The sequence below is a fragment of the Podarcis gaigeae genome, assembly GCF_964106915.1.
Source record: "Podarcis gaigeae genome assembly, chromosome: 16".
NCBI classification, from domain to species: Eukaryota; Metazoa; Chordata; class Lepidosauria; order Squamata; family Lacertidae; genus Podarcis; species Podarcis gaigeae.
The window spans coordinates 16,812,540-16,837,619 of NC_139693.1; the positions used below are offsets into that span (position 1 = coordinate 16,812,540).

At 46.7% G+C, this 25,080-nt stretch overlaps 1 protein-coding gene across 2 annotated transcripts; it reads right to left on the reverse strand.

Moving 5' to 3' along the window:
• Nucleotides 1-409: 409 nt before the first annotated feature.
• On the reverse strand, nt 410-23,875 carry ARHGAP30 (Rho GTPase activating protein 30). Of its 2 annotated transcripts, none has more exons than XM_083716583.1 (13): nt 23,777-23,875; nt 23,037-23,740; nt 13,006-13,108; nt 12,360-12,507; nt 11,479-11,561; nt 11,107-11,214; nt 10,729-10,856; nt 9,769-9,937; nt 9,179-9,276; nt 8,048-8,125; nt 6,821-7,324; nt 5,664-5,905; nt 410-4,308 (listed from the first exon to the last, which is right to left on the reverse strand). In XM_083716583.1, the coding sequence occupies exons 2-13, from the start codon at nt 23,143-23,145 to the stop codon at nt 2,041-2,043; spliced, it is 4,038 nt and encodes a 1,345-aa protein (XP_083572709.1). In that variant the 5' UTR covers nt 23,146-23,740; nt 23,777-23,875; the 3' UTR covers nt 410-2,040. The 2 variants fall into 2 exon arrangements, with proteins under 2 accessions (XP_083572709.1, XP_083572708.1); XM_083716582.1 differs by having other exon boundaries at nt 9,179-9,279.
• Between the last annotated feature and the right edge of the window lie 1,205 nt (nt 23,876-25,080).

Genomic DNA, 25,080 nt, shown 5'->3' on the forward strand with positions numbered 1-25,080 from the left:
AGCTCTGTGAGGGGTAAACTACAATCCCCAGGAGTTTCCGGGGGGAAAGCTGTGTGTGTTAATTGTGCTTTAAATGTATGGTGTGGATATGATCTAAGTCTACACTAACGTGCTATGAGGAAGTGCCACCAGTTAGTTGTAGACAAATCCCACACACTTTACAGCATTTGAAAATGGGAACAACTCAGTCCTTGTAACACCCCCATTCTCACACCAGTGACCAATCTACCCCCTTTTCCACTCTCCACATACAAATCACGACAGGTTTTTCTCTGCTGGCATGTTAATCTTGGTACTATTTGGCTAGCCACATACATTTCCTGCTATCTTTTTTACACTTCAGTTACCCAATAGGCCGCTTAAGCCATTCCTGAGCGGGGTCAATAAACAGTTTCACAGACACAATAAGTGTTTTCCAAATGCTCTGCTTTCTGAATTTAATACACACAAACCGAGTATAGCTTGCACTTGACATCTGAATATAAAAATGCATTGAGTTAAAGACTGTTGCTTTTTTTCCTGTGTAAAAGAGAATCATGAGGCAAGACATCTGGACTTCTGAGATAAACCATTACTGATTTTGGGCCAGTGAATAAAGTTCATGCAACAATATTCCTTTGGGCTCTCTACTGGAAAGAGGGACTAACACAGGTATTGCCAATCTGGAGCTCTCCAGATATTTCAGGACTACAGTTCCTATCAGCCCCAGCCACCATGTGTCCATGTGCTGGCTGGGGCTGATGGGAGCTATAGTCCAAAACATCTGGAGGGCCCCAGGTTGGCAAAGGCTGAACTAACAAGCCACCCCAAGTACCAGGATCCAGGATATTCTGTCATCCACAAAGCCCACGTGGGCGATCTTGTGTCCCCATATTACGTTCTGCAAATTCTTGAGTGCAGCATCATGGTAGCCATGTACAAATATTCATTACTACCAACCAAACAGCATGGACATTTATTTTCCAATTCATAGTGGAGAAACACTGTTTTTTCTGGTAACTGTCACTCATTGCTTCTGAGACGTTTGAGAGCCTCTAGGTACATACATGCATGTCTACATGCAAAATCCTATGCATGTTTATACTTAGAAGTGTCTCGCGTTGCTGAGCGGGACTTCCTTCCAAATAAGTATGCAAAATATTATGACAGCCTCAACCTTCAAGGCAGTGATCTCGCTCAGTATCCTTCCATGTTTAAAGAGAGAGCTAAACAGAAATTTGTCTCTTGCATCTATAAGTACATTCAGGCCTTCAGGGTAAAAGCCGAGTGGGATGTAGGCTATATAACAGTTCTACTTTGGCCTCATTCACACCATACATTTAAAGCACCATGATACAGTTTTCAACAGAACATGGCTGTAGTCGTAAAGGGTGCTGTTAAGAGTTCTTACAGTGCTTTTACTGGCATTCCCTCCTCATAGGGTACTCTGGGAATTGTACTGTTGTGAGGGGAATAGAGGCCTCCTAACAACTTTCAGCACCCGTAACAAACTACACTTCCCAGAATTCTTTGGGAGAAGCTGATTAAAGGGGAGCTTTATATGCAACCATCCAATATGTGTTAATAGTTAAGGGGATGCCTGCCTGCACAGAAGATACGCATATTTCAGAATGGTAAACTTACAATATCTTTTTCCTTTCTCTTAGTTATTTCCGTTGCATCGATTTAAGCCTACTCACTCACAATAGCATTTATCCTACATCGCTATCTACCACCCTACCTACCGCACAGGACTCAAATCTGAGCAGCTACCGCACTGGACTCAAATCTGAGCAGCTATGCCCTTGGTTGTATCACCTGTGGGTGCGGCTCCTGCCGCTCTTGCTTTCTCAGGCCCTGCTTGTGGACTTCTGGCTGATCTCTGCTTGAAGCAGATGATTCCTAGCTAAGGTTGGTTTGTTCCAGCAAGACTCTTCTTCAGTCCTTTGTGTCCTGATTGGGTGGGTGGGGAGGTGCCACATCAGTGCAGAAGTCCAAGGTCCCAGCAGCACCAGGCAGCACAGTTGAAGGCCGGATTTGGGAACCAGCTGCCAAAGTGAATCACCTCCGCTCCTGCTGTGCTGCTAAAAGCACCTCTTCCGAGTTGGATGCATGTCGCCCTGCCTTTGTCAAGCTCAGTTTTCTCCTTGGCGGAAGATCCTGAGGAAGGGACAGAGCTTCCAGGCTTGGAGAGAGTTGGCCTTCTGGGATGATGTCAGGCAACGCTGGAGCAAGAAGCGGCTTCCCCGGGACAAAGGCATCTGCGGCTGTGCCTGCGCAGGACAGGGGTCTCAGGGGCCGCTGCCCCAGAGGCTTCAGGGCGGGCTTGGGGTTCGGGGGTGGCCTCTCTGTTCTGGGAGGGCCATACAGCCCCTCCACATCGCCAAAACAGTAGGTCTGCATCCTCCTCATTGGGGCCTGGCCCACGTGTCTCTCCTTGGCAAGAGCGACGGCCTCGTCAAAAGACATGCTGTTCCCGTTGCGCCAGCTGGCCCATCTCTGCTTCTGGGCGACAGCCCCACCAGCCTCACCAAGCAATAGAGGCGCTGGAAGTTGCTTTTGGGAGGGCTCACCCTTCCCTTCTTCACCCCTGGCGGTGGTAGTGCTGCTGCTGTGTTTATCCAAATTTTCTAGCAGAGAGCACTTTGTATTAGGGAGCTCATCACTGCTTTTGGGCCAAAGGTTGCATTTGTCCAGTGGGGAGTGCAGAAGCTTTGGGACTGCGTCTGCTCCTCTGCTCTCGTAATCTCTGTCATATTTCTCTAAACTCACAGGCATGGAATTCCGCTGCATCCGGAGGGCCCCTGAATCGCCAAGACAGTAACCTGGAGAGGTGGGCAGCTTGGAGGAAGCCAGGGGAGTTTTTACATTTTCAGTGCTATCTGGGGTGCTGCAATGTACATCCAGGCTGGCTGGGCGAAGGGGCCTGCGCAGAGAACCTTCGCTGGGCCCCTCTTTTATCCCGTTTCTACAGTTCTTTTCTGGGACAGGTGGGCTGCACCACATGAGGGAGCCTTCCTTGGTTGGAGATATTGGCATTAAGGCTGGAGGGATCTTGGCAAACTGGGGTTTCGGAGGCACGACCGGGAAAGATTTCGCCTGCTGCACTCTGATGGCATGCGAGGTCAACCTCATGGAGACGCTTCCATCAGAGAGGTCATGCTTGAGGGCATCGGAGGCTTTCACCGGCATTGAATGTGGTGGTGTCTGTGGAGGACTTTCTGGGCAGCCCTGCAGAGAAGGGGCTCCGAGCGACGAGGCTTCAGACCCATTGGAATTGTCAGGCAAGGAGCCACCAGGAGGGGCTCTCTCAGGCAGAGCATCTGGCTCAAGACTTGGTGCAAGCATTGGAGACGTCTCAGAAAAAGCATTTTCAGAGCAATTGTCCAGCGAAGAGGAAAGTGGAGCGCTGTGCAAAGTGGAGCCATCCAGGGGTGAAAGAACTTCTGCTGCCTGAGGATGAAGAGCAGTCTCTCCCCTCTGTGGCTGCTCTGCCTCTTGAAATGGGAACTCATAGTCTGGGTGCCAGTCATACAATCCATCTACCTCCAAGGTAGATCCATCAGCCTCTATGCTGGGGATGCAAGGAGATCTGGCAACCTGCTCAATGCCTAATGCATTGTGTCGTTCCCACTCATTTTCAAGGCTCAGTTGGGCTGCATGGTTTTGATTCTCTTGATCCAAAGATCTTTGCACAGGGTTTTCTGGAATTCCATCGGGGCATTTGGCGTGCATCAAGCACCCTGTTCCTAGAAGCAGGTCATCTTCACCTCTGGCGTTTATGCCTTCCATCTGCATCTCTGCCAAGTTAGGATATAGCTGGGTGGTCTCAGCTTCAGCCGTCATGAGAGTTTCCAACTGACTGAAATCACTACCAGAATCCAGGAAGGCCTGCAACTCTTCTTCAGATGGATTGGCGGAAGCTGGATCCAGCTGGGAATTGTCTAACCTGAAGTCATGAACTGGAGGACCACCCAGGAGAGGCTCCCTGCCAACTTCAAAGAGATGGGAGCTGTCTGGGTCTTCAGGTAAGGGCTGTCCGGCCAGACTGAAGGGCTGATCGTCCAACGTGCTCCTCGGAAGACAGGTGTCATCAAGAGCCTGGTCTTCATCTGGCTGCTGGAAATGCTGTAATTTGTCAGCTAAAGGGCTGAGGTCATCAAAAGCACTCAAGTAGACCTCTTCACTGTCAACCTCCTTAGAAACCACTTCGCCATCTGAACATCCCACAGCCAGATAATATTGGTCATCTTCCTCTTCCGAGTGCTCGTTCATACACTCCTCAATGGACAGGTAATCTAGTGGTGAAACAGCTGAAAACATCTCCAGCTGGACGTAGAGAAAGAAAAGAGTTTTAAATAAGGCTCCTCTTTGGTTCAAACACACATGTCTTTCTTTCTTTCTTTCTTTCTTCCTTCCTTTCTTTTCCTCAGTTACCCTTTTAAAAATAATGAATATAGCAAACACACAGAACAACCTCCCTTTCTCCATATGTTTAGGCACCAGACAGCAAGGCGCTTTGAACTACAACTCCCATCAGCCCCAGGCCTGTTTTGCCTGGGGCTGAAGGGAGCATAAGAAACTGCCTGTTTCTTTATTCATTACATTTCTCTCCTGCCCTCCCTTCCAAAAAAAGCCCAGGGCAGCAAAACCCCAAACCAATACAATTAAAAAGTAACATAAAAACTTACTTAAAACACGCCTTGTGCACAAATCCAACTACTGTACTGGGTTTTAAGGGGATTTATGGGTGGAATTTGTATGAGTTTTAATGTGTTTTAGTTTACAGTGGCTTTAATTTTCTGTATGTTTTAAATTACAGTTGTAAAATTTTAGTTGTAATTTCATTGTTTTATCTTGTTTGTAAACTGCTTTGAGATTTTTTTCCTACTATCAATATATAAATTTTATGAAATAAATAAATAATGAATGAATGAATGTTTGGCGGTTCCAACCCGTTTAAGAAGAGCCCTGCTGAATCATGCTAATAATGGTCCACTTAGCCCATCAGCCTGTTCTCACAGTGGCCAACTTAGATGTCTCACTGTGAAGCCCCTGAGCAGGAAACAGGCGTAAGAACCCTTTCCCCTCCTGTGGTCTCCAGCAACTGGTATTCGGAAGCTTTGCTGCCTCTGACCCTGGAGGCGAAGCATAGCCATTAATTTTGTCCAATCCTCTTTCCAAGCCATCCAAGTTGGTGGCCATCACTGCCTCCTGTGGGAGGGAGTTCCATAGTTTATGCACTGCCTGAAGAAGTCCTTTGTTTTATCTGTCCTGGACTTTGCTCTCTTTGGATCACCTCTGCTATTGAGCACTCACTTACGTCTTTTAAAAATAGCCCCATCCATTATATGCAATATTATATGCCAAAAACACACTTAATATGTATAAAAGGGTCAACCCCTATGCTGCACTTTATTTCTGCAGCATAATTTTATATTAATGGATCCCCGCCCCCACAGAGCTCTATGGATTGTTGTGTGTATCTGCTTATGGAGATTGTAGGAGTTGTCTAGCTCCAAAGGACTCCTTTCTTCCCTCCCTTCCCACCTTGGAGCTGCCAAAATGGTCAGGTAGGAGCTGATGTGCAGCTCCTGCTGGGACAGAGACTCAAGGATGGGGTGGAAGAGCACCTGCCTTTTTAACTAGGTAAAGATTTTGGGTGACATAGTCATGGACTTCACCTGCATCCCGCCTCCTATCATCTCATTCATGAACCCACTGCTCATGTCGTCCTCCGTGAGTGGGGAACTGTCCACACCACTGCCTGCAAAATCAGGCGCTATGCTGGTGCTCTTCTGGGGCTGGTCTCCATCCATGCTTTCACCCAGCCAGGCATCTTGGCTGTCCAGGAAAGAGAAGGAGTCCTGGACCTCCAAAGACATCTGGTTCTCTTCCGAATCAGACAGGCCTCCTGCCTTTGCATCTGTTTCAATAAGGGGAAGCAAAAGAAGAAGAAGCAAAGAGCAAGTCAGTTCTTCGTGACAGGGACTAGCTCCTTGGTGAGCCCCAAGTTCTTTGTAATACAAGTATTTAGGAAAACTGCAGATGGTGAGCACAATCTTAGGAAGAAGAAAAAACAACACCTACCTCCCCTATGAGAGAAAAGGGGGGGGTACTTGCTCTGACCCTAGTCTGCATCACTTAAAAATAAAGTAAGTTAGTAAAAGGCGAAAGATTTATACGATCTGAAGAGAAACCAGAGCTAAGATTCCTCTAGCTGATTAAATATGGCACATTTCGGGTGTTCATCTGTATTATTTTGGGAATACCTAACAACTGTAAGTAGGGCCAGTTCCCAGGTCAAGAAGGGTGCCACCACTGAAAAGTCCCTTTCACCTGCTGTCATCTGCTTAACTTCTGAAACTGGGGGCACCTGGTGCAGAGCCTCAAAAAGGTGATGTTAAGGAATAGGCAGGTTTCATGCAAGAGAAGATGGTTCTTCATGCAGCTGTGTAATGCACCAGTGGGCACAAACTGGGGAATCTGGCAGCAAGGCCCAAGAGTAGAGAACCTCTAGCCTGCAGGCCCATCTTGGCTCAAACCACACTCACCTGCCTATTAGCTGACACCACTCGTGACAGCTGATCTTCAGCTGATGGGCACAGGTTCAATCCTGCAGGATTCCATGCATCCTTTTTCCTGATTCAGGAAGGGGGCTTGCATAGACCCCTGCCTGGTAAAATGAGGGCTGGGGGAGGGCAGGGAGAACTCTGTCAAATTTGGCTCAGGAGCCAATTCTGATAAGGATCTGTCCCATGGAGCCAAAAATGGTTCCACACCCCTGGTCTATACCACCAAGGCAGCTTGTAGATGGAAGAAATGGTGGGGAGATACTTACCTCCAGCGTCTTCCTTGTTTGTGAGGTCAGGTACCAGCTTCTCCTCAGTTTCTTTCTGCTTAGAAGGCTCGTCCTCTTTGGCCTCAGAGGTCTCAGAAGGGTCTTTCTCCAGGGCACAGTGGCTCAGGGCAGGGCACTCGAGCCCCCGGGTTAGCCGGGACAAACTGAGGTTGGAAGTGATGTGGAATGGGACCGTGACAGAGAAAGGCCCAGAGATGTGGACGCCGGCGCACTTCTCTGCGCGGTTCCGCCCAGTTTTGGGGGATCGCCCTTGAGGAGCCACCCCGACAAGGCTGGACCTGCTGGCTTTCGGGGTGGTGGGCTCCGACTTGGCAGTGGCTTCGCCCTCCGACTCGCCTTGTGCTTCTTCGGCCTTGGGCCTCTCTGTATACTCGTCGGACTCTGACAGCAGGAAACTGTTATCGAGAGAAGCCGGGCCATCAAAACTCTCACGGCACAGAGTGAGCTGCTTCTGGGAGATTTTCCTCCCCAGCTGAATGTCATCTGCACCCAAAGGAAAAATGCTGAATCAAAGAGGGTCCCAATAGGCAGGGCCCCACACCTGGGTCCCAAACCTTTTCCAAGGTTGCCTTAATATTGTGATGAATTTGCTATGAGATTACTGTGAATAGGTATGCTGCTGGGTTTTTTAAAATTATTATTATTTATTGGTCAACCAAAAAAAGTGCAAACATAACATAAAGAAAGAAAGCAAACGATCTGAAACTTAAATTGTAAAGGGTCACAGCCTGGAAGTCTAAGTACAAAGATACGGCACAGCTCCAAACGGATAATTAAGTATTAACTCATAAAAAGATTTCCTTTACAAATAGTAAGGATATATGAAAATAAAAGTATTATCCATCTGTGAATTCCGTCATTATGGAGAATAAAGGTTCTATATAGTATTAAATGAGCTAGACGTTTGACTATGCCGATGTGCCTCAATATTTGTATAAGAAATCACGTCATATGTCCAAAGAAATTGAGTTCTGCCCTTTAGATATTTTTAGTTTAAGGAGATACGTTTTCAAGAAGGGCAATCTGCCAAACCCTTGAATACCAGCAATCCAAATTATTAGGATTAAAGTCCTTCCAGGATTTGGTGAAACACCCAAGTCCTTCTGTCTCCTCCATCTCTGTGCTCCAGGAGGCATAGAAGTGGGGCAAAAGCCAGCCAGCCCCTCAGCAGCGAATGTAAACAACCCCAGAGATTTCTGCACCTACCATCGCTGGCACATGGCATGGAGCTGAGGGAATCCATGCTTTTGGCCGGCCGCAGACGCATCTTTCCCATTTTGTCATCTGGAACAGAAAGGCAGGGTTGAGGCAACCAAATCCAGGCCTCAAAAAACCCTTTTTTCAGTTGAATTTTAATAGTATATATTTTTTTCCTTTTACAGGCAACAAAATAAAAGAAGCAACATCAACATAACAAACCAAAAGAACCGCAGGATGCATACAAAAAGTGGGTATTTATTTTTCATAGAATTGTCATTGTATCCCTGCCAATGATTTCAACTGTTTACAGTGGTCTTTTAAATATATTACAAAGTTATTCCAATCTTTTAAGACTACTTGATCTTTCTGGTTTCTGATCTTTCCCATCAATCAAAATTTATATTTTTGATGTCGGTGAAGAGTCTTGCATGTTGGCAGATGAAACATAAGATATAAAGTCCCACCACATTGCAAATAAATGTTCAGGAGATGGTTTTTTATACTGTACCATAGTGTTAAGCTTAAATCTTTTAGTGACTTCCATTGTTGTGTTAACAGAGATTCTAGCAGTCAACATCCAGATAATTAATCCTTTAGAGAAAAAGTTGTCTCATATATTATGGTTCCATATATTTAATAAAGCTCTTTAATAAAGCTCTGGGGGAATCTACAACCAAAGTGGCTCCCAAAGTGGGTGGTTCTGCCCCCTGGAGGCAAAGGGGTGGCAGGGGGCACTAGAGGTGTAAACGACTATCAGACTCTGAAAAGCTGCTATCACTGTATCGAGTTCATCCATTTTGTTGAATTAATTAAACGAAATAGTTTTAATTTCATTTTGAATTAAATGTGCAATTAATTGTTACTGTTTTGAATTTTATTGTGTTATTATAGTCCTTCTGTTCTGAACAATGGTTTTATAGGGCAGGGGGCACTGGGGATGAGTGTATAGAACCAAAGGTACAGTGGCCCAAAATTTTGTGGGAACCATTGATCTGCACTATAATGCAGCACTTGGCGCTTTTGTTGGGAAAAATAATCAACGAAATAATGACAGAAAGACCCACTTTTAGGCCATATATGTGGCACACTTAACTCTGCTTGAACAGTTACAGTGAGCTTTAGCATTAAGCCTTTTACCTTTGTCCTCCGTCTTGTTCAACTTGCGTTTGGCATCATGGCTGGATCGGCCGAGGTTGAAAATTGACTTCCATTTCTTTGCCTTAAGGGATCCTTTTCTTCTGTGAAGAATTGGAATGGAGGTTATAAATTTTGCACGCAGGTTGGTCATCATGTGTCTGGAGCCACTTCCAATGACATCCTTAGGACTCTCTAAGTCCTCAGAAGTGAGGGCAGAGAGAAAGTGGTTTCTTGTCTGGCTGCAGCTAAAATAAGCATCAACAAATCTCTGTGCACAGATTTACTATTCTCATTCATGCAAGAAAAACAACACCAGATAAAATAATCAGGGCCGGGGGCAATTGTGCAGTTTGCTGGGGGATGAAGGGGTCTGGAATATCTGTGACCAATGCTGCACAGTCTGGGGGCAACCCCACCACATAGGTAGGGATGTGCCTTTTTCTCTGCAGCCCGGCCAGCAAAATGGGCTTCATGCCCCTTGGTTGTAGTCGCTTTGCAAAACGGGCACCCCATGCCATCCTTTGTAACTAGAATCCGGAAATACAGAAGTGAACATGGGAAGGGGAAAGAGAGGGAAGGGAGGTGTGTACTTGTTGTCGGTGAGCTCGATGATGGTGTGGTAGGGTCGCATCTGCGGTGGGCCATCCCCCTGGTTCAGCGCAGCTGGGATATTGCAGGAAAAGGAGTATTTGTCATCGCCAAAGGTCACCGGTGAGCTCGCAAGGAGAAGGGACTTCCTGAGAGATTCACGGCTTCCGGCTATAGAAGTAGTGGAGAAAAACAGCATCATCAGAAAATTAAGTGAGCGCAGGAATAAAGCCAGAGAGCTAGCTTACTGCAGGAGAGACAGTGTGGTACAGTGGTTAAAGAGTATTGGACTAGTACAGTTGTACCTTGGATCCCGAACGCCATGCAAGTCGAACATTTTGGCTCCCAAACCCCGCAAACTCGGAAGTGAGTTGTTCCAGTTTACAAACATTCTTTGGAACCCAAATGTCCGATGCCGCTTCCGATTGGGTGCAGGAGCTTCCTGCAGCCAATCAGAAGCCGTGCCTTGGTTTCCAAATGTTTTGGAAGTCGATCGGACTTCCAGAACAGATTCTGTTTGACTGCCGAAGTACCACTGTACTTAGGAGATCAGAGTTGAAATCACCCCACTCAGCCATGAAGCTCACTGGGTGACTGTGGACCAGTCACTGACTCTCAGCCTAACCTTCCTCACAGGGTTGTTGTGGGAATTAAATGAGGGAGAGGAGAACTTTGTACAACACCCCGAGCTCCTTGTGAAGAAAGTTGGGGTATAAATGCAATAAATAAATAAAATAAACAAACAAACCATATGCTGTCACCACAACCTCTCTCTGGAGGTCCTCAGATTTTGAAAGCTCTTTGGGAAGTTCATTAGGGCTGCTGAAGTGCCCCACACCTCCCCTTGAGGCCCGTGTACTGAATGTGTATGGAGGGGTATTGCAATGGAGGGCACTACAAGAAGTTCCAACTCTACATTTCTATAATTCTATGGTATTTGTCTGTCACACATAAAGACCTACCACAGAGAGGGACATTATTGAAAATCTGATCAACGTGGGTGAGGATAAACTCCACCACAATGGACTGGACGCGGACCTCCATGAAGGCTGCTGTGCCGTTGAAGCCACACGACTCAATGTCCTTGGACCTGAGAAGAGAGGGGGGGGTGAAGTCTAATGAAGCAGAGGTGCACAGGTTGGGAGTGGGTGTGGTGGGTCTTGCTGACACTCGTTTGTTGAGCAAGAGTCTCCTGATTGTCAGGCCAGTCTTCTTCTTCCTTGTTCAGAAATCTAGTTTTCCAAATTTGCCTTTGTTTCAGTCCAGGGCTTAAACAAAGTTGCTGTCGATGATGGTTCACCAAGAACTGAACTTGTTTGATAAAAGCTGCTACATCTCACCTGAGCAGGTTGGGAGCCCAGACGATGGCCAGGTTCCGTACATGCATGTTGGTCTCAGAGCTGAAAGAGGCCATGTGAACTAGATGCTTCATCAGGAACTCCAAGGTCCTTGTGGTGGACGCAAAGCCAAAACAAAGATTGGGGGGGGGGACAGAGTGAGGGTCAACTGAATGAGAAATCACAACCACCAGCATCCATGAATAGTAAATGGACTGTGAAATTTCCTTACCAGCCATACTAGCATTCAGTAATCTACAGGGGGACAAAAATCAGGACACTCCTTTTTATGTCCTGAGCTCTCACACATGTGCGAGACCAAAAGATGCTATGAGGATTGAGCCAGAAAAAGGACTTTTTGGCCCTTGCAGGTACCTGTAGTGGGGCGCTGGGAGTTCCTTCAGCACATCCTTGATCTTTTCCAGCCGACCCTCCTCCATCTGGATGGCCACAGCATCCTGGGTGAAGTGGGAAAGAGGAAAGAGGTCCTCAATTCCACAGCATGCCTCCCACCCTGCCATGCAATACCAAACGTTGAAAGCAAATAGTTTTGGATATTGGGTACAGTCATCTGCCAGACCTGAGCCACAGTTGCCATTGCATTGCAGGGGGTTGGACTAGATGAGCCTTTGGGTCCCTTCCACCTCTACAATTTGATGATTCAATGAGTAGCATGCAAATCTATACACAATTAGGGCAGATCCACACCGTATATTTAAAGCACATCCAATGCACATTGAAAGCGGATGAACCTTGGAACCTGCTGTATTGGTGAGCACAACAAAGCAACACTTTATATGTATTAGGGCAGGGAACAGGGATCCTCATGCCCGGGGGGCTGAATGCGGCCCTTCAGGACTCTCTGTCTGACCCTCGGGAATCTCCCTAGGCCACATCTCCTCTCCCAAGCCACATCCCTCACTGGTCCTGCTTTGCCTCCTTCTGCCTGGCTAGAATCTATCCTTGACCTCTGATAACGACTTACAGGGAGGTGGGTAGGACTAGATGGCTCTTGGAGTCCCTTCCAACACTGTAATTCCATGATTCTTGCTTGAGGCAGAGGTGGGTGGATGTAGAAACTAGCCTACTTTTCAAAGCTGAAATTTAAATCTGTTGTCCTGCCCATATCTGCCCTTGGCCCCACCCACTATTGGCATATGGCTCTTGGAAGGTTCGGCAGAAGAGAATGCGGCCTTTGGCCTGCCCTAGAGTGAAGGCCCTTAGTGCGAAATATGCCCTGGGTCAGCCATACTCACGGCAAACTTATCATAGAGCTGATAGGTGAGGAGTGGGTTGGGCAGCTCCCTGAAGTAGGCTTTGCAGAGCGAGCTCACGCAGTGGATGTCCTGGAGGTACAAGTCTTTGTTGAGGTCAGGGGAGCCCCGGTCGTTGTCAAATTCCAACCTGCAAAGGGCCAAGAAAGGGGAGGAAGGAAAAAGGCAATGGAATATATAGTAACACCAGAAGATCTGGACTATCTGAAGGGCTGTCACATGGGAGATGGAGCAAGCTTGCTTTCTGCTGCCCCAGAGGGCAGGACCTGAACCATTGGATTCAAATGACCTTTAGGAGATCCCGGCTAAATATTAGGAAGAGCTTTCTGATGGCGAGAGCTGTAAGACAATGGATCGGACTCCCTCAGAAGGTGGTAGATTATCCATTGTTGGAGGTCGGATGGCCATGTGTCAGGGATTCTTAAGCTGTTATTCCAGGTAGGCTGCTTTTGGGCAGGGAGGTTCCATTTATAGATCACAGCTTACAGCCATCACTTGATACCCCCTGCTCCTCTTCCTCCATAAATTTCCAAAAAATCCTTTTTTGAAAGCCATTTAAGATGGCAATTTCAGTACCACATCTTCCGGCAGCGTGTTCCACGCATGAATAATGAAAGCTGGCTTTTACCTCAGCTTCTGGATGTTCGAGGAGACTCCTGACAGCCGGTAGATCCCGTCCACAATTCCGTGCTGCTCAACAAACTCCGTGCAGCTCTTCAGAACCTGAGGAACTGGGAAAGAGTTGGGAGTCAGCCTGGGGAATGGTGGTGCCTCTTGACAGATGGCCAAGATCACCCTGAAAGGCAGCCTGCTGTGGTCCCGGGAGGGCTGGCATCATCACCACGCAGCAGTGCTGACCATGGGGCCTCCTGGGGCCCACCACCAATGGGACCTCCATTCTGGACAGCCACAGGGCAGCTCTACACCATACATTTGAAGCACATCCAAAACACATGACACTGGGAATTGTAAGTCTCTGAGGGGCAACTACAGTTCCCAGAATTCTTTGGGGGAAGTCCATTGCAGGGATAAGTAGCAACAACAAAACCCACACCCCCATCTAAATATTCACCAGTTGATTTAGTTTTACCAACCGAAAATAAGATTGAACAGTTTTTTTTAAAATCTCCAAATCCCTGACAGAAAGGGCAATAATATAGCCAGTGTGGCGCAGTGGTTAGAGAGTCAGACTAGGATCTGAGTATATTTCAACCTGGGAGACCAAGGTTCAAATCCCCATTTGGCCATGAAGCTCACTGGGTGGCCTTTAGCTTATTCACAGTCTCTCAGCCTAACCTACCTCACAGTTTTCTGTGAGGATATAAATAGGAAATAGGCGAACTATGTGTGAGGTGAGAAGCCTGCCTTTTACCATTTTCTGTTGGGACTTCTTTATTTTTGCGGCAGGGGGATTTGCAGGCAGGTTGATTTAGTACAGGGGTCTGCAACCTTTAAGACAAAAAGAGCCACTTGGACCGAAGGAAAAAAAACTGGGAGCCGCAAAACCATTGCGACATTTAAAACAGTGGGGAGTGTCAGGGCACATAATGCGCCTCCTCCCCTCGCTATGTTCCCCCTAGAGCCGCGGCAAAGGTGTAAAAGAACCACATGCGGGTTCTGACCCCTGATTTAGTAGATTCAGGGCTGTTTTAAAACATGATTGTTTGCAGTTTTGTTTCATGATTTTGTTATCACGCTAATGTTATATCATATGGTTTTAAACAACATAGCTCCGTTGAGCAGCTGGAGGAAGTGGCCTATGCGTATCAGAAATACTGTAGCTCCTTCATGAAGTAGGGAAGGTACCAGTATACAAACCAACTGAAAAACTGAAAACTTGCTTGTGTTTGCTTTTTTATGGGGATCTCAAATGAATCAGAAGTCCATTCTAGTGTCAGAGATGGGCAGGCTTGGAGATGCTTGGAACCCAGTTAACATTGTCCGCTGGGCCTCTAATGTCAAGTTCTACACTTAATAGGGAAATAAAATAGATCTGATGTGCAATGGGCAAGTGTGGACACACACACACACACACACACACACACTTTCTCATCAAGGGTAGATGTCTGGGTGGAGTCGCTGGGTGATTTCATTTCCGAAGCAGAGACAGGAAGCAAAATGCACACAGAAGGAGAACTGAAGCTCTCAGCTAAGTTACGGTATAGCAGTTTTTAAGAATGCGCTTCCAAGAAATGACATATTCTAGATGTAAAGGCCGCAGCCCTTCCCCACTTTTTGCTCCCCTCCTTCCACCTCTGCGTTCAGAGGTGCAGAGAGAATCTGTAGCGGCCTTTGGAGAGAGTGCAGAGGCGGTCAGAGAGTCTTTTTTTACGGTTTTTAAAAGGGTTGCTTCGCACACTGTCCCCAGAACACAACCCTTGTGTAAGATCATTACTTCATGGATCTGTTGCAATGGACTTTATCTCAGGAAAGCTCTTGGAATAATACCTTGATATGTCTTTAAGGTACCACAACAAGGTTCTCTGCTGTTTATCCCTCAGGGATGTCCAGAGGCTATGCTCCACTGCAGATAGGGCCTTCCCCACTATTTCTCCCCAGCAACATGTGCTTAGAAGTGCCCTGCCTCATTCATTAATAAACACAGGCCATGTTCACACCACTCTTTAATACTTTAAACTGCCTCTCTCACTTACCCTCCTCCTTTCCACCCGGGCCAAAGCCATACCATACATTGAAAGCACTCTGACACCATTATAAACATGTCATGGCTCCCCCCCCCCAAAAGAATCCTGGGAGCTGTAGTTTGTTAAAGGCTCTGACAGTGGTTAGAAGGCCTCTATTCACCTCACAGAGCTACCGCATTCAAAGCACTTTCCTCAAAATAAACTCTGGAAAAGCCTGGACCTGTCTCTAGATAGAAACACGGCACAAAAGGATGCATGGATGAGCTGCTCAACTCATCCCTAATTTCATGCAGCTAGAGGGCATCTGCCTCTAAATCTGTGTGCTTTTTGGACCGTTGATAACATGCACCGATAACCAAAAGAGCCATCCCAATGCATCTTTAACCAAAAGAACAATTATTCTACTGGCTATTAGATCAATGGATGACAAGGCTACTACAGAGGCAGTGAATACAGCAGACAGGAGGAACAAAATAACATAAGAAGAGCCTGCAGGATCAGACCCAGTGGCCAACTAGCAGATGCCACTTGCAGGACCAGAGCCCAAGCACACTCTCCTCTCCTGCCATTTCCGGCTACTGCTTTTCAGAAGCATTACCACCACTTTCAGTTGTGGAGGCAGAACATCGCCTTCATGTCTAGTGGCAATCAGCAGTTTTCTCCTCCACAAACTTGTCCAATCCTCTTTTAAAGCCATACGTGGCCATCACTACATCTTTCGGGAACAAATTCCACAGTTTAAGCACTGTGTGAAAGACTTCCTTTTCTCTGTCTTGAATCTTCCAGCATTCCGCTTCCTTGGATGTCCACGAATTCCAGTGTTATGAGAGAGGGAGGAAAGCTTTCCTCATGCCGTGCAGAATTTTATAAACTTCTAACAAGTCACCTCTGTTATGTATTGAAGTGACGTTCAGTGATTGGATAGTTTTTATGCAAATGAAGGATCGAAAGTGATGTTCAGGGATTGGATAGCTTTAGAAAGTTGCTACAGTAACTGTTGTACTGGAGCTCTATATAAGCAGGCTGACTGAGCCCTTCAGTTCAGTTCTGTTCTGGCATCTGAATAAATAAGAGATGTTTGAAGAATCGCTGTGTTGTCTGATATGTTCACCCACAACTTAACAACCTCTTACTCACCCTTTCTCCAAACTCAAAAGCCCCCAAACGCTGCAACCTTTCCTCATAGGAGAGTTGCTGCATTCCAAAACTTCAGTTTTAGAGATTCTGGTAATGCCACAGAAGGTATGGAGGTTTCAAGCAGGCCCTTATTTTCATCTGTGAGATTGCTGCAGGGTTTGAGCTTCCTAGGAATCTACCAGCTCCATCCTGGCAGCTCCAACCCTTTAATGTAACCGGCAAGGTCCATCTCAGGTATGCATGCCTAGAAAAGTGACACATTGTCTTTGGGAGATCTGCTCCTGCTGATTGTCCCCCGATTGCGAAGCAGCAGCCCAGGTGTGCCAAAAGCAGCCCTGTCATTAACAGATACCATCTAATTGTGCTCATTATACACCTCCTATCGCTCTTCCTTGAACGGCTTTCCCGAAAAGCGGAGCGGTTGTATAAACCCTGACAGTGGCCCACATGCAGCGCCCAGAGGACTGGATTAGAGCATGTCATGACATAAAGGGAGCTTGCTCAAGAGCACACCACCCCCGGTGTTAACCCTATCCCGTCCTTCCACTAGAGAGGGCCTGCAGGAGCCTGGGAGAACAAGAGCAGGGGTCTGCTTCTCCCTCACGGGCAAGAGCTGCTCCCAAAAGCTTTTGTGCAAACATGCTTTGCTTTGCAGAGGTGATAAAAATGTTGGGTGCTGGGTGGGAGAGATGAGCTGTATTCAGCTACAGTTGCCACCTGTTTTAATGTGCTCTGCTCCTCTGCCTTTAACAGCAGTGCAGAGACTTAGCAAGTGAAGCTTTTCTTGGTATGGAGATCAAATGATGGAAAGGCCTTCATCTGAATTTGGGCATGCCCGGAGGCAGTAAAATTATGGCGTACAATTGTTGTACACCGGTTATTATGCTGCTCACTGCCTTGGGCTCTGCTGAGAGGGAGGGCGGTATGTTAATGAAGATAATAACAATACTAATACTAATAGGCAATGGGAAGACACACAAAGGGAAGGGCCACAGCTCAGCGGTTGAACACCTGCTTTAAGTGCAGCCTGTGCCAGGTTCAGTCTCTGGCATGTCCAAGCAAGGCTGGGAAAAGGCTCCCTGTCTGAAACTCTGGAGAGCCGCTGCCAGTCAGTGCAGACAGTACTGAGTTGCATGGACCAATGGTCTGACTCAGAATCCCATACCCCACAACACTCCTCAGATGAAAACAGGGGCATGTTCTGCATTAGTGTCTCTCCCCTGCACCTCCTCCTCAGAGGATGGGTCAGGGATGCAGGCGCAGCAGCCATAACAGCTGCTCTTCAGCGCCCACTAATGCCTCCAGCCCTGCCCACCACAAACATGAGGCCCCTGGGACTTTCCATACAAGGGCTGAAAGTTCCCTACAAAATTTTCTTGGGCTGAAAAACGCACTCATACCTTCTGCCTTGGAGACTGATGCTCCCTGTAGAGAAGTAACTCCAGGACTTTGGTGGTTTAGGGGACCATTTGACCTGGCTGAGCACACAGCTGATGACTTACTGATATTTAACTGAATGTTTTACTGGTAGCTTCTCCATTTTTACTTGTGTATATCTTTGTATTTTTTGTTTCAAATGTTGCATATGCATTTTTCTTTTTCTTGTTCTTTTTCTTGTTCTTGTTTCTTTTTCTTGGGCACATAAATATTAGGCGAGGATTGCCTAACTTTTCTCTTTGGAAAGGTTACAGCATTTTTGTACGTGTGTTCAACAGAAAACCTTTGCCTTCACCTGTCCTTTTGAGGCACTTGCTGTCTAGTTTTTCTATAGTTTACAGTTTCAACTAAGGCTGTTTTGTTCACCTTAACCGTTTCCAAGTTTTCTCCCACCTAAGCCCTGGGAATGTATGCAGGCATTTAGGGCAGAGGGTTATACTAGGACCTGGGAGAGACCGGGGTGGAAATGCCCACTCAGCTTTGAAGCTCACTGGGTGACCTTGGGCCAGTCACTGCCTCTCAGCTTGACCTACCTCACAGGGTTGTTGTGGGGATGAAATGAGGAGGGGAAGGACAATATAAAAGCCCTAAGGATATCAGAAGAGCCTACTGGATCAGGCCAAAGGGGCCCCATCTAGGCCAGCATCCTGTTCCCTCAGTGGCCAGCAGGATGCCTGAGAGAAATCTGCAAGCAGGACCCAAGCACAAGAGCCTTTTCCCCTCCTGTGGTTCCCAGCAACTGACCTTCAGAAGCATTGCTGCCTCCAACTGTGGAGGCTGAGCAGAGCCATTGTGGTTAATAGCCACCCATAGCCCTCTCCTCCATTAATCTTCCTGATCCTCTTTTAAACCATCAAAGTTGGTGGCCATCACTGTATGAGCTCTTTGGGGGAAAGGTGGAATAGAAATGCAATAAATAAATAAATAAATAATGATAATGATAGTACAGTGGTACCTCGGGTTACATACGCTTCAGGTTACATACACTTCAGGTTACAGACTCCGCTAACCCAAAAATAGTGATTCAGGTTAAGAACTTTGCTTCAGGATGAGAACAGAGAATCGGGCTCCAGCAGCACGGCGGCAGCAGGAGGCCCCATTAGCTAAAGTGGTGCTTCAGGTTAAGAACAGTTTCAGGTTAAGTCCGGACCTCCGGAACGAATTAAGTACTTAACCCGGGGTACCACTGTACTACTAATAGCATTAAGCAAGCAGCCTCCGGCATGCTCTGCCACTGTTGCTTGTTGTGTCTTCTCTCGCTTGCTCAAGCACCTAATTGATGCAATCACCAAAATTGGACCAGCAAAACAAGGAAGTTGCACGAGCCACCTCCCTTCCCTTCCTCTCCCCTTGCAAATTCAAACAAGAACACCAGAACACCGCTTGCTCCCCACAGCTCACTTCCTGTGTGTCTCATACCCTACCAGCCCCTGATCTGACAGCTCACAGGTCTCAGAGGCATGAGAGAGAGAGAGAGAGAGAGAGAGAGAGAGAGAGAGAGAGAGAGAAACTCAAGTGGAGTTTTCCACTGGGGGTTTGCTTCTTTGCTGCTTCTTGCTTCTAAAACCTCATCCCAGGTGATGCAATAGAGATCCCAGTGCTGCTGAGGGTGGTTTTTTTACCTGCCAGGTGAATGATGCCTGCCCTGTTATAGATGGGATTGCCCTCCGTCTGAAGGAACAGGTGTCTATACCCCTTTATCCATTTTACACACTGGAGGTGCAGATTGTCTCTTTGGTACGGAGCCCTTTTGCCATAGCTTAGTGGGTAGCGCATCTGTTTTGCACGCAGAAGGCCCCAGGTTCAATCCCTGACACCTCCAAATAGGGCTGGGAATGTCCTCTGCCTGGGAAACTGCTGCCAGTCCATGCAAGCAACACCGAGCTAGATGGACCAATCACTTAGAGAAAAGACAAGCGAGAGGCGACAAGACAATGGTTTATAAAATGACACCTGGCATGGAGAAAGTGGATACAGAAAAGATTTCCTCATGACACTAGGGCCTGTGGACATCCAATGAAGCAGAATGTCGGAAGAATCAGAGAAAAGAAAGTACCGTATTTTTCCGTGTATAAGACTACATTTCCCCCCTATTTTTTCAAGTTTAAAATTGGGGGTCGTTTATACACGGATAGTGCATACAGGGGATTTCTTTATTTGGAGTCCCAAAAAAGAGGGGTCGTGTTATACACTGAAAAATATGGTACTTCTTCACACTTGCTCCCACAGGAGGAAGTGATGACCATCAATTCAGGTGGATTTAAGAGAGGATTAGAAAAAAAACATATGGAGAACGTCCATTGATGGCTAGTAGCTCAGATGTCTGTGCTGTGCCTCCACGGTCGGTGGGAGGGAATAATGCTTCTGAAGACCAGTCGCTGGAAACCACAGGAGAGGAGAGGGCACATGTGCTCAGATCCTACTTACTGGTTTCTCACAGGCATCTGGTTGGCCAATGTGAGAACCAAATTGGCCTGATCTAACAGGTTCTTATGCTCTGAATCAGTTAGTATAAGGGCTTATCCACACTTAACTTTTGGTCTGCACTTTCCAGGCACAGGCCGGTGTTTAAAAGCTCCATGTCTGAGGGTTCCCAGCCCACCCCCCTGCCAAACTTTCCCTGTGAAAACCTGCTCTTTAGCTCTGAATCGGAGCAAACATTCATTTGGGTTTTCTATGGCTTGCCATTTTCTCTGATTGAGCTTTAAAGAGCACATTGGCGTAGGGAAAGCTCCGGGGCAAAATAGAAAATGCTTGGCCCTAGAAACTTTAAGCGTGAATCATGCCTGAAAAAGAGTGGAAGAACATTTTAATGTTTAAAATAATTTATTATTTAAAAAACCCCGAAGCCTTTCTTTTAGGAATTCTAGGTGCCGAAATCCCAATGGAGCAGAAAATATTATTTATGTATGCGACCACGGCTGCGCGGATGTTATTGGCCCAGAGATGGAAAGAAGTCCCGACGAGAGAAGAATGGCAGATTAAATTGCTGGATTATGCCAAAATGGCAAAAATGACCAGAAGAATCAGAAATCAAGAAGACCAGAATTTTAATAAGGAATGGGGGAATTTATAATTTATCTGAAGAATCATAGTAAACAGTTAAAATTGTTAGTAGGATTAGAATGGCACTTGTAGTTTCATGGCAAATTTTGGATATAATGGAGATGTAAAAGATTTGGATTATCATAAAAGATGCAGGAGGAAATGACTAACAATAGTCCATGTATGTTGGATATGTGAGTGTAAAAAGTTAATTTGAGAAACAAAATAAATAAAGTTATATATAGAAAAGAAAAGAGTGGAGGAAAGGTAGGTGTGGATAAACCCCAAGACTGTTTCCTATATCCCTACATTGCCCAGGTTAGGCTGGTATGCCAGCTACAACCCAAAATATACATGAAAAAATAAGGTATATCTCACCCATCTGACTTGGTTGCACTCTGGGCAGCTTCCAACATAAATAAAAACATAATAAAATGTTATTTTTTTAAAAAAAAACTCTATACAGGGCTGCCTTCAGATGTCTTCTAAAGGTTGTATCTTCTTGAGTCGGGATTCACATAACTCCTTACTCTCCAATGAAAATTGGGATGTCCTACCATACCCTCCAACATTTCTCCGATGAAAATAGGGACACCCTTAGGAAAAGTGGGAACGTTCTGGGATCACATCAGAAACGGGGACAGCTTCTGTAAATCCGAGACTGTCCCTGGAAAATAGGGATCGTTGGAGGGGTCTGCTAGTGCCAGGCTAGCTGCTCTGGTCCGCTTCTGGGTCCGCTTCTGGGATCAATTCAAAATTATAGCTCTGAGCTTTAAAAGTCCTTCACACCTTGGGACCAGGATACCTAAAGGACTGTCCGTCTCTGCACTGAGACAGAAGTGGGCAATTTCTACACCATGAGCCACTCTTGGCCCACCAGTCCACCCCATTTGGCTCACCAGGCCATTATAGGGAAGACATTCTAGGTAGGAAGATGTTAAACCTTCTATCTTTAGGCACCAGGTTAAAACAACACCATTTGTGTTTGCTTTTAGTGAACAAGGATGTTGAGATTAGCATGGCCATTCACTCTTACAATCTGAAAATGCTTCAGACACCATTTGTTTTATTCTATTTAGTTTTACATTTATGCTGATCCTTAAAAAAAAATATTCTGATGTTTTATTATAGTAACATTTTAGAAGCTGATCTGTGATTTCTTTTCTGAGAAGGGTTGAATTAAAAGGCCAGGGCACATAGCTGCCAACTCCCTGAGGCCCTGGGTGCCCAAGCACCCACAAAATTCCCCTTGAAGGCGCCGGACACCCACAACTTTCAGTGCCAGGGCCATGCACGCTGCATGGCACCCACGGCCCCGGGCACCCACAGTCACGAGGCCAAGCTGGCACTCCTGCCAGGGCATGAATATTCTAGATAAATAATACATATATATTTTTAAAAAATGAAAACTGGGCACAAAATCATGCTGGGTGGTACTCCTCCCCCCCCCTTGGTACTGCTTGTGGGGGGGGGGGGTTGTGTGTGTTGCTGATGGACCAGGAGACAGATACCCATGGCAGAGTCGTCTGTGTGGGTTCCAACAAATCCATGATACCCCACCCCCAAGTTTGGAATACCCTCCCCAAGGAGGTGCTGACATTGCAATCTTTTTGGTGCCAGATTAAGACGTTTTTAATTTGACCAGGTGTTTTAAATTGGTTAGGTACATAGTGAGCCAAGCTCTCAGTTCATCTACTTCAGTATTGTCTACACTGACTGGCAGTGTCTCTCCAGGATTTCAGAAGGGAGACACAACCAATCCTGCCTGGAAATGCCGGGAATTGAACCAGAGTCCTTCGGCGTGCAAAGCGGATGCTGTATCTCTGAGTTATGCTTTCCCTCAGGTTTAATGGCTTCTGATATTAATAGTTTTGTAGACTCTCAGGTGCTTGTATTTATAATATAATATAACTAATATAATATAATATAATAATAATATATCATCACCCTGGACTCCTTTGGAGGAAAAATAAATTTACAATATATAATATATTATATTATAATAATATGCCATCGTACATTGTCCTGGAATCTATTGGATGAAGGTTTGAAAATGTTTCAAATAAAAAACAATCAAGTTTTTGTTTTGTTTTGGGGGTGTCAATGTCACAGTCAATGTCACCCATTTGCAATTTCAATAACTTACAAAAAGGTTTTACAAAGCACTTTGTTAAAGTTATTGATGCCTTTGTGGAGCTTGGAGCTGGCCAGGAAGGAGATGGCGGGACCCCTCTAGACACCCAGCCTAAGCCCACTGCTGAAGCCGAATAAGGTGTTCTGAGCCACCCTTGAGGCGCAGGACCCCTTTTCTCAAACCATTTCCTACTGGGGGCAATGGATGCTGGAGCCTACCAGGCAAAGACATTTCCGGCCTCCGAAAAGACAAATCACTTACCATCCCGGCCAGATAACTGCAGATGCTCTATTAGGTCACACCCAAAGACCCGATCCTTGGCCTGTCCTTTCCGCTTCACCTTCTGCCGAGCTTTCATGGCGAGCGACATGTGTGTCGAGGCGTGTGAGCGCTCAGCCTTCAGTGGCTCTCGTCTCCTTCTGCCCCCAAGGCCACTGGGGGCTCATTGGACCCCCCTGCCCTCTCTCTGCAGAAGCTGTTCAAAGGCCCTCTGACGCCGTGGAGACCTTCTGCTTCCTTAAACCCATGGCTGCTCGCCGTGCCATCAGCTCTCCGTGACGAAATGGCTCTAGGCTATCCAGAGGCCGATGCGCTCCAATATTTTTTCCAGGAGAGGCACCCTTGGCCAGCGCTGCTACAACAAAACGTGTGATCTGGGTGCGGGGGGGAAACTGCTGAGGCCCAGGACCCAAAGTAAAGTGTTGGGGCACGAGAATTGCTACGCTTCTGTTCTCACCCAGAGCCCAACAGGAAGTGAGTTCAGCTTTGCCTCTAAACCCCAACTTCCCCTTCAGAACATCTTTGAAACCACAAAGAGCAAGCTAACTCTTGCGCATGAAACTCGTTCAATCTCAACCACACACACACACACACACACACACACACACAAACTCTTGCCGATAGACCCATGGACGGAGGGTTGGAGGACTAGGCCACATGGCCACATGTCTCCTTTCTCGGTCCACCTTGATTACTCATCCTTTTGACTCTCTAATCCAGACCCATCACAAATCTTGTTGAAGCCTCTGAAAAGGACGAATCCAGATTTTTGGCCCACGGCCAGAAATGTTGTGAGGGTCCTAAGCAGGTGTGTGTGTGTGTTTGTGAAAGAGAGAAGTTACTTGAAGAATAGTCAGGCATTGCATCAGACATTAATAGATTAGACGCCAGCAGCTTTTCACTTCTCTTCTTGATCTTTTCCACACTTCCAGAAAGTTGGTAATTAGAACTGCTCTTCAGATGAACTTGTAACGAAGAACTTGTACTTGAGTTTGCCTATTTTCCCTCCCTAGCAGTGGCGTAGCGTGGGGGGTGCAGGGGGGCCCGGCCGCACCGGGTGCAACATCTGGGGCAGTGTTTCCCAACCTTGGGTCTCCAGCTGTTTTTGGACTACAACTCCCATCATACCTTGCTAGCAAGACCAATGGTCAGGGATGATGGGAATTGTAGTCCAACAGCAGCTGGAGACCCAAGGTTGGGAAACACTGATCTGGGGGTTAGGGTTAGGGGGCGCAAATCCATGGGTTAGGGGGCACAAATTACTTGCCTTGCCCCGGGTGCTGACAACCCACGCCACGCCACTGCTCCCTAGTCAAGTTTCTCTTTTGTGTCTTGTTTGCAGTGACCAGCAAGCCACTCTGAGGGCCTCGTTTGGATGGAGGGTGGGATAAAAATGCTTAAAATATAATGGAATATAAAATAAATAAAATCCAGAGGCTATAATGCCAAACCAGCAACAATGGCATTCTAACCTGCTCCATGGCACTAAAGTCAGGGCTGGCCCACACATGAGGCAAGGTGAGGTGTCCGCCTGAGGCAACAAATTCCCCAGGGGCAGCAGATCCGGCCTCCAAGGAACACGTCGCACACTGTTGTTGCTGTTACATTCCCCGCTTGTTCCCAATGTAGATCTTTATTTTCTTCATCCCTGAAGTAGGTCTTCAGTCACTCCTTCTTCCCTGGCAGGTTGGGAGGGTGCCTTTTTGTGGTTTGCCTCAGGTGCCGAAATGTCTTGGGCCAGCCTTGCCTAACACTTATCTTCAATGGGACCTTAAGGTTCAGTTAGGCAGTCTGCTTCTCCTACAAGGAGTAGCGTGCACGGAAAACAGCTTAGCATGTGGGAGAGGGTGCATTTCAGGAACAGCCTTCATTCTGCTGCATTGTATTCCACACATTTGGCCTGATTCAGCAGCCAGGCTTTCCTTACACCCTTATGGATACTTAAGGTATCCATAAGAATAGCTGATTCTTTTGATAAGGAACTGATAGTGGTATTTAGGTCATATTTTAGCACAGGGGATCCACT

Bases quoted from the DNA above. Each gene is read 5' to 3' on its own strand.
- ARHGAP30 (XM_083716582.1), bottom strand. From the start codon at position 23,145: ATGTCGCTCGCCATGAAAGCTCGGCAGAAGGTGAAGCGGAAAGGACAG. The intron at 10,857-11,106 runs GTGAGATGTAGC...CTCTCTTCTCAG, and splicing joins TGGGCTCCCAACCTGCTCAG to GTCCAAGGACATTGAGTCGT. The intron at 8,126-9,178 runs GTAAAAGGCTTA...TTTCTGTTCCAG, and splicing joins GAACAAGACGGAGGACAAAG to ATGACAAAATGGGAAAGATG.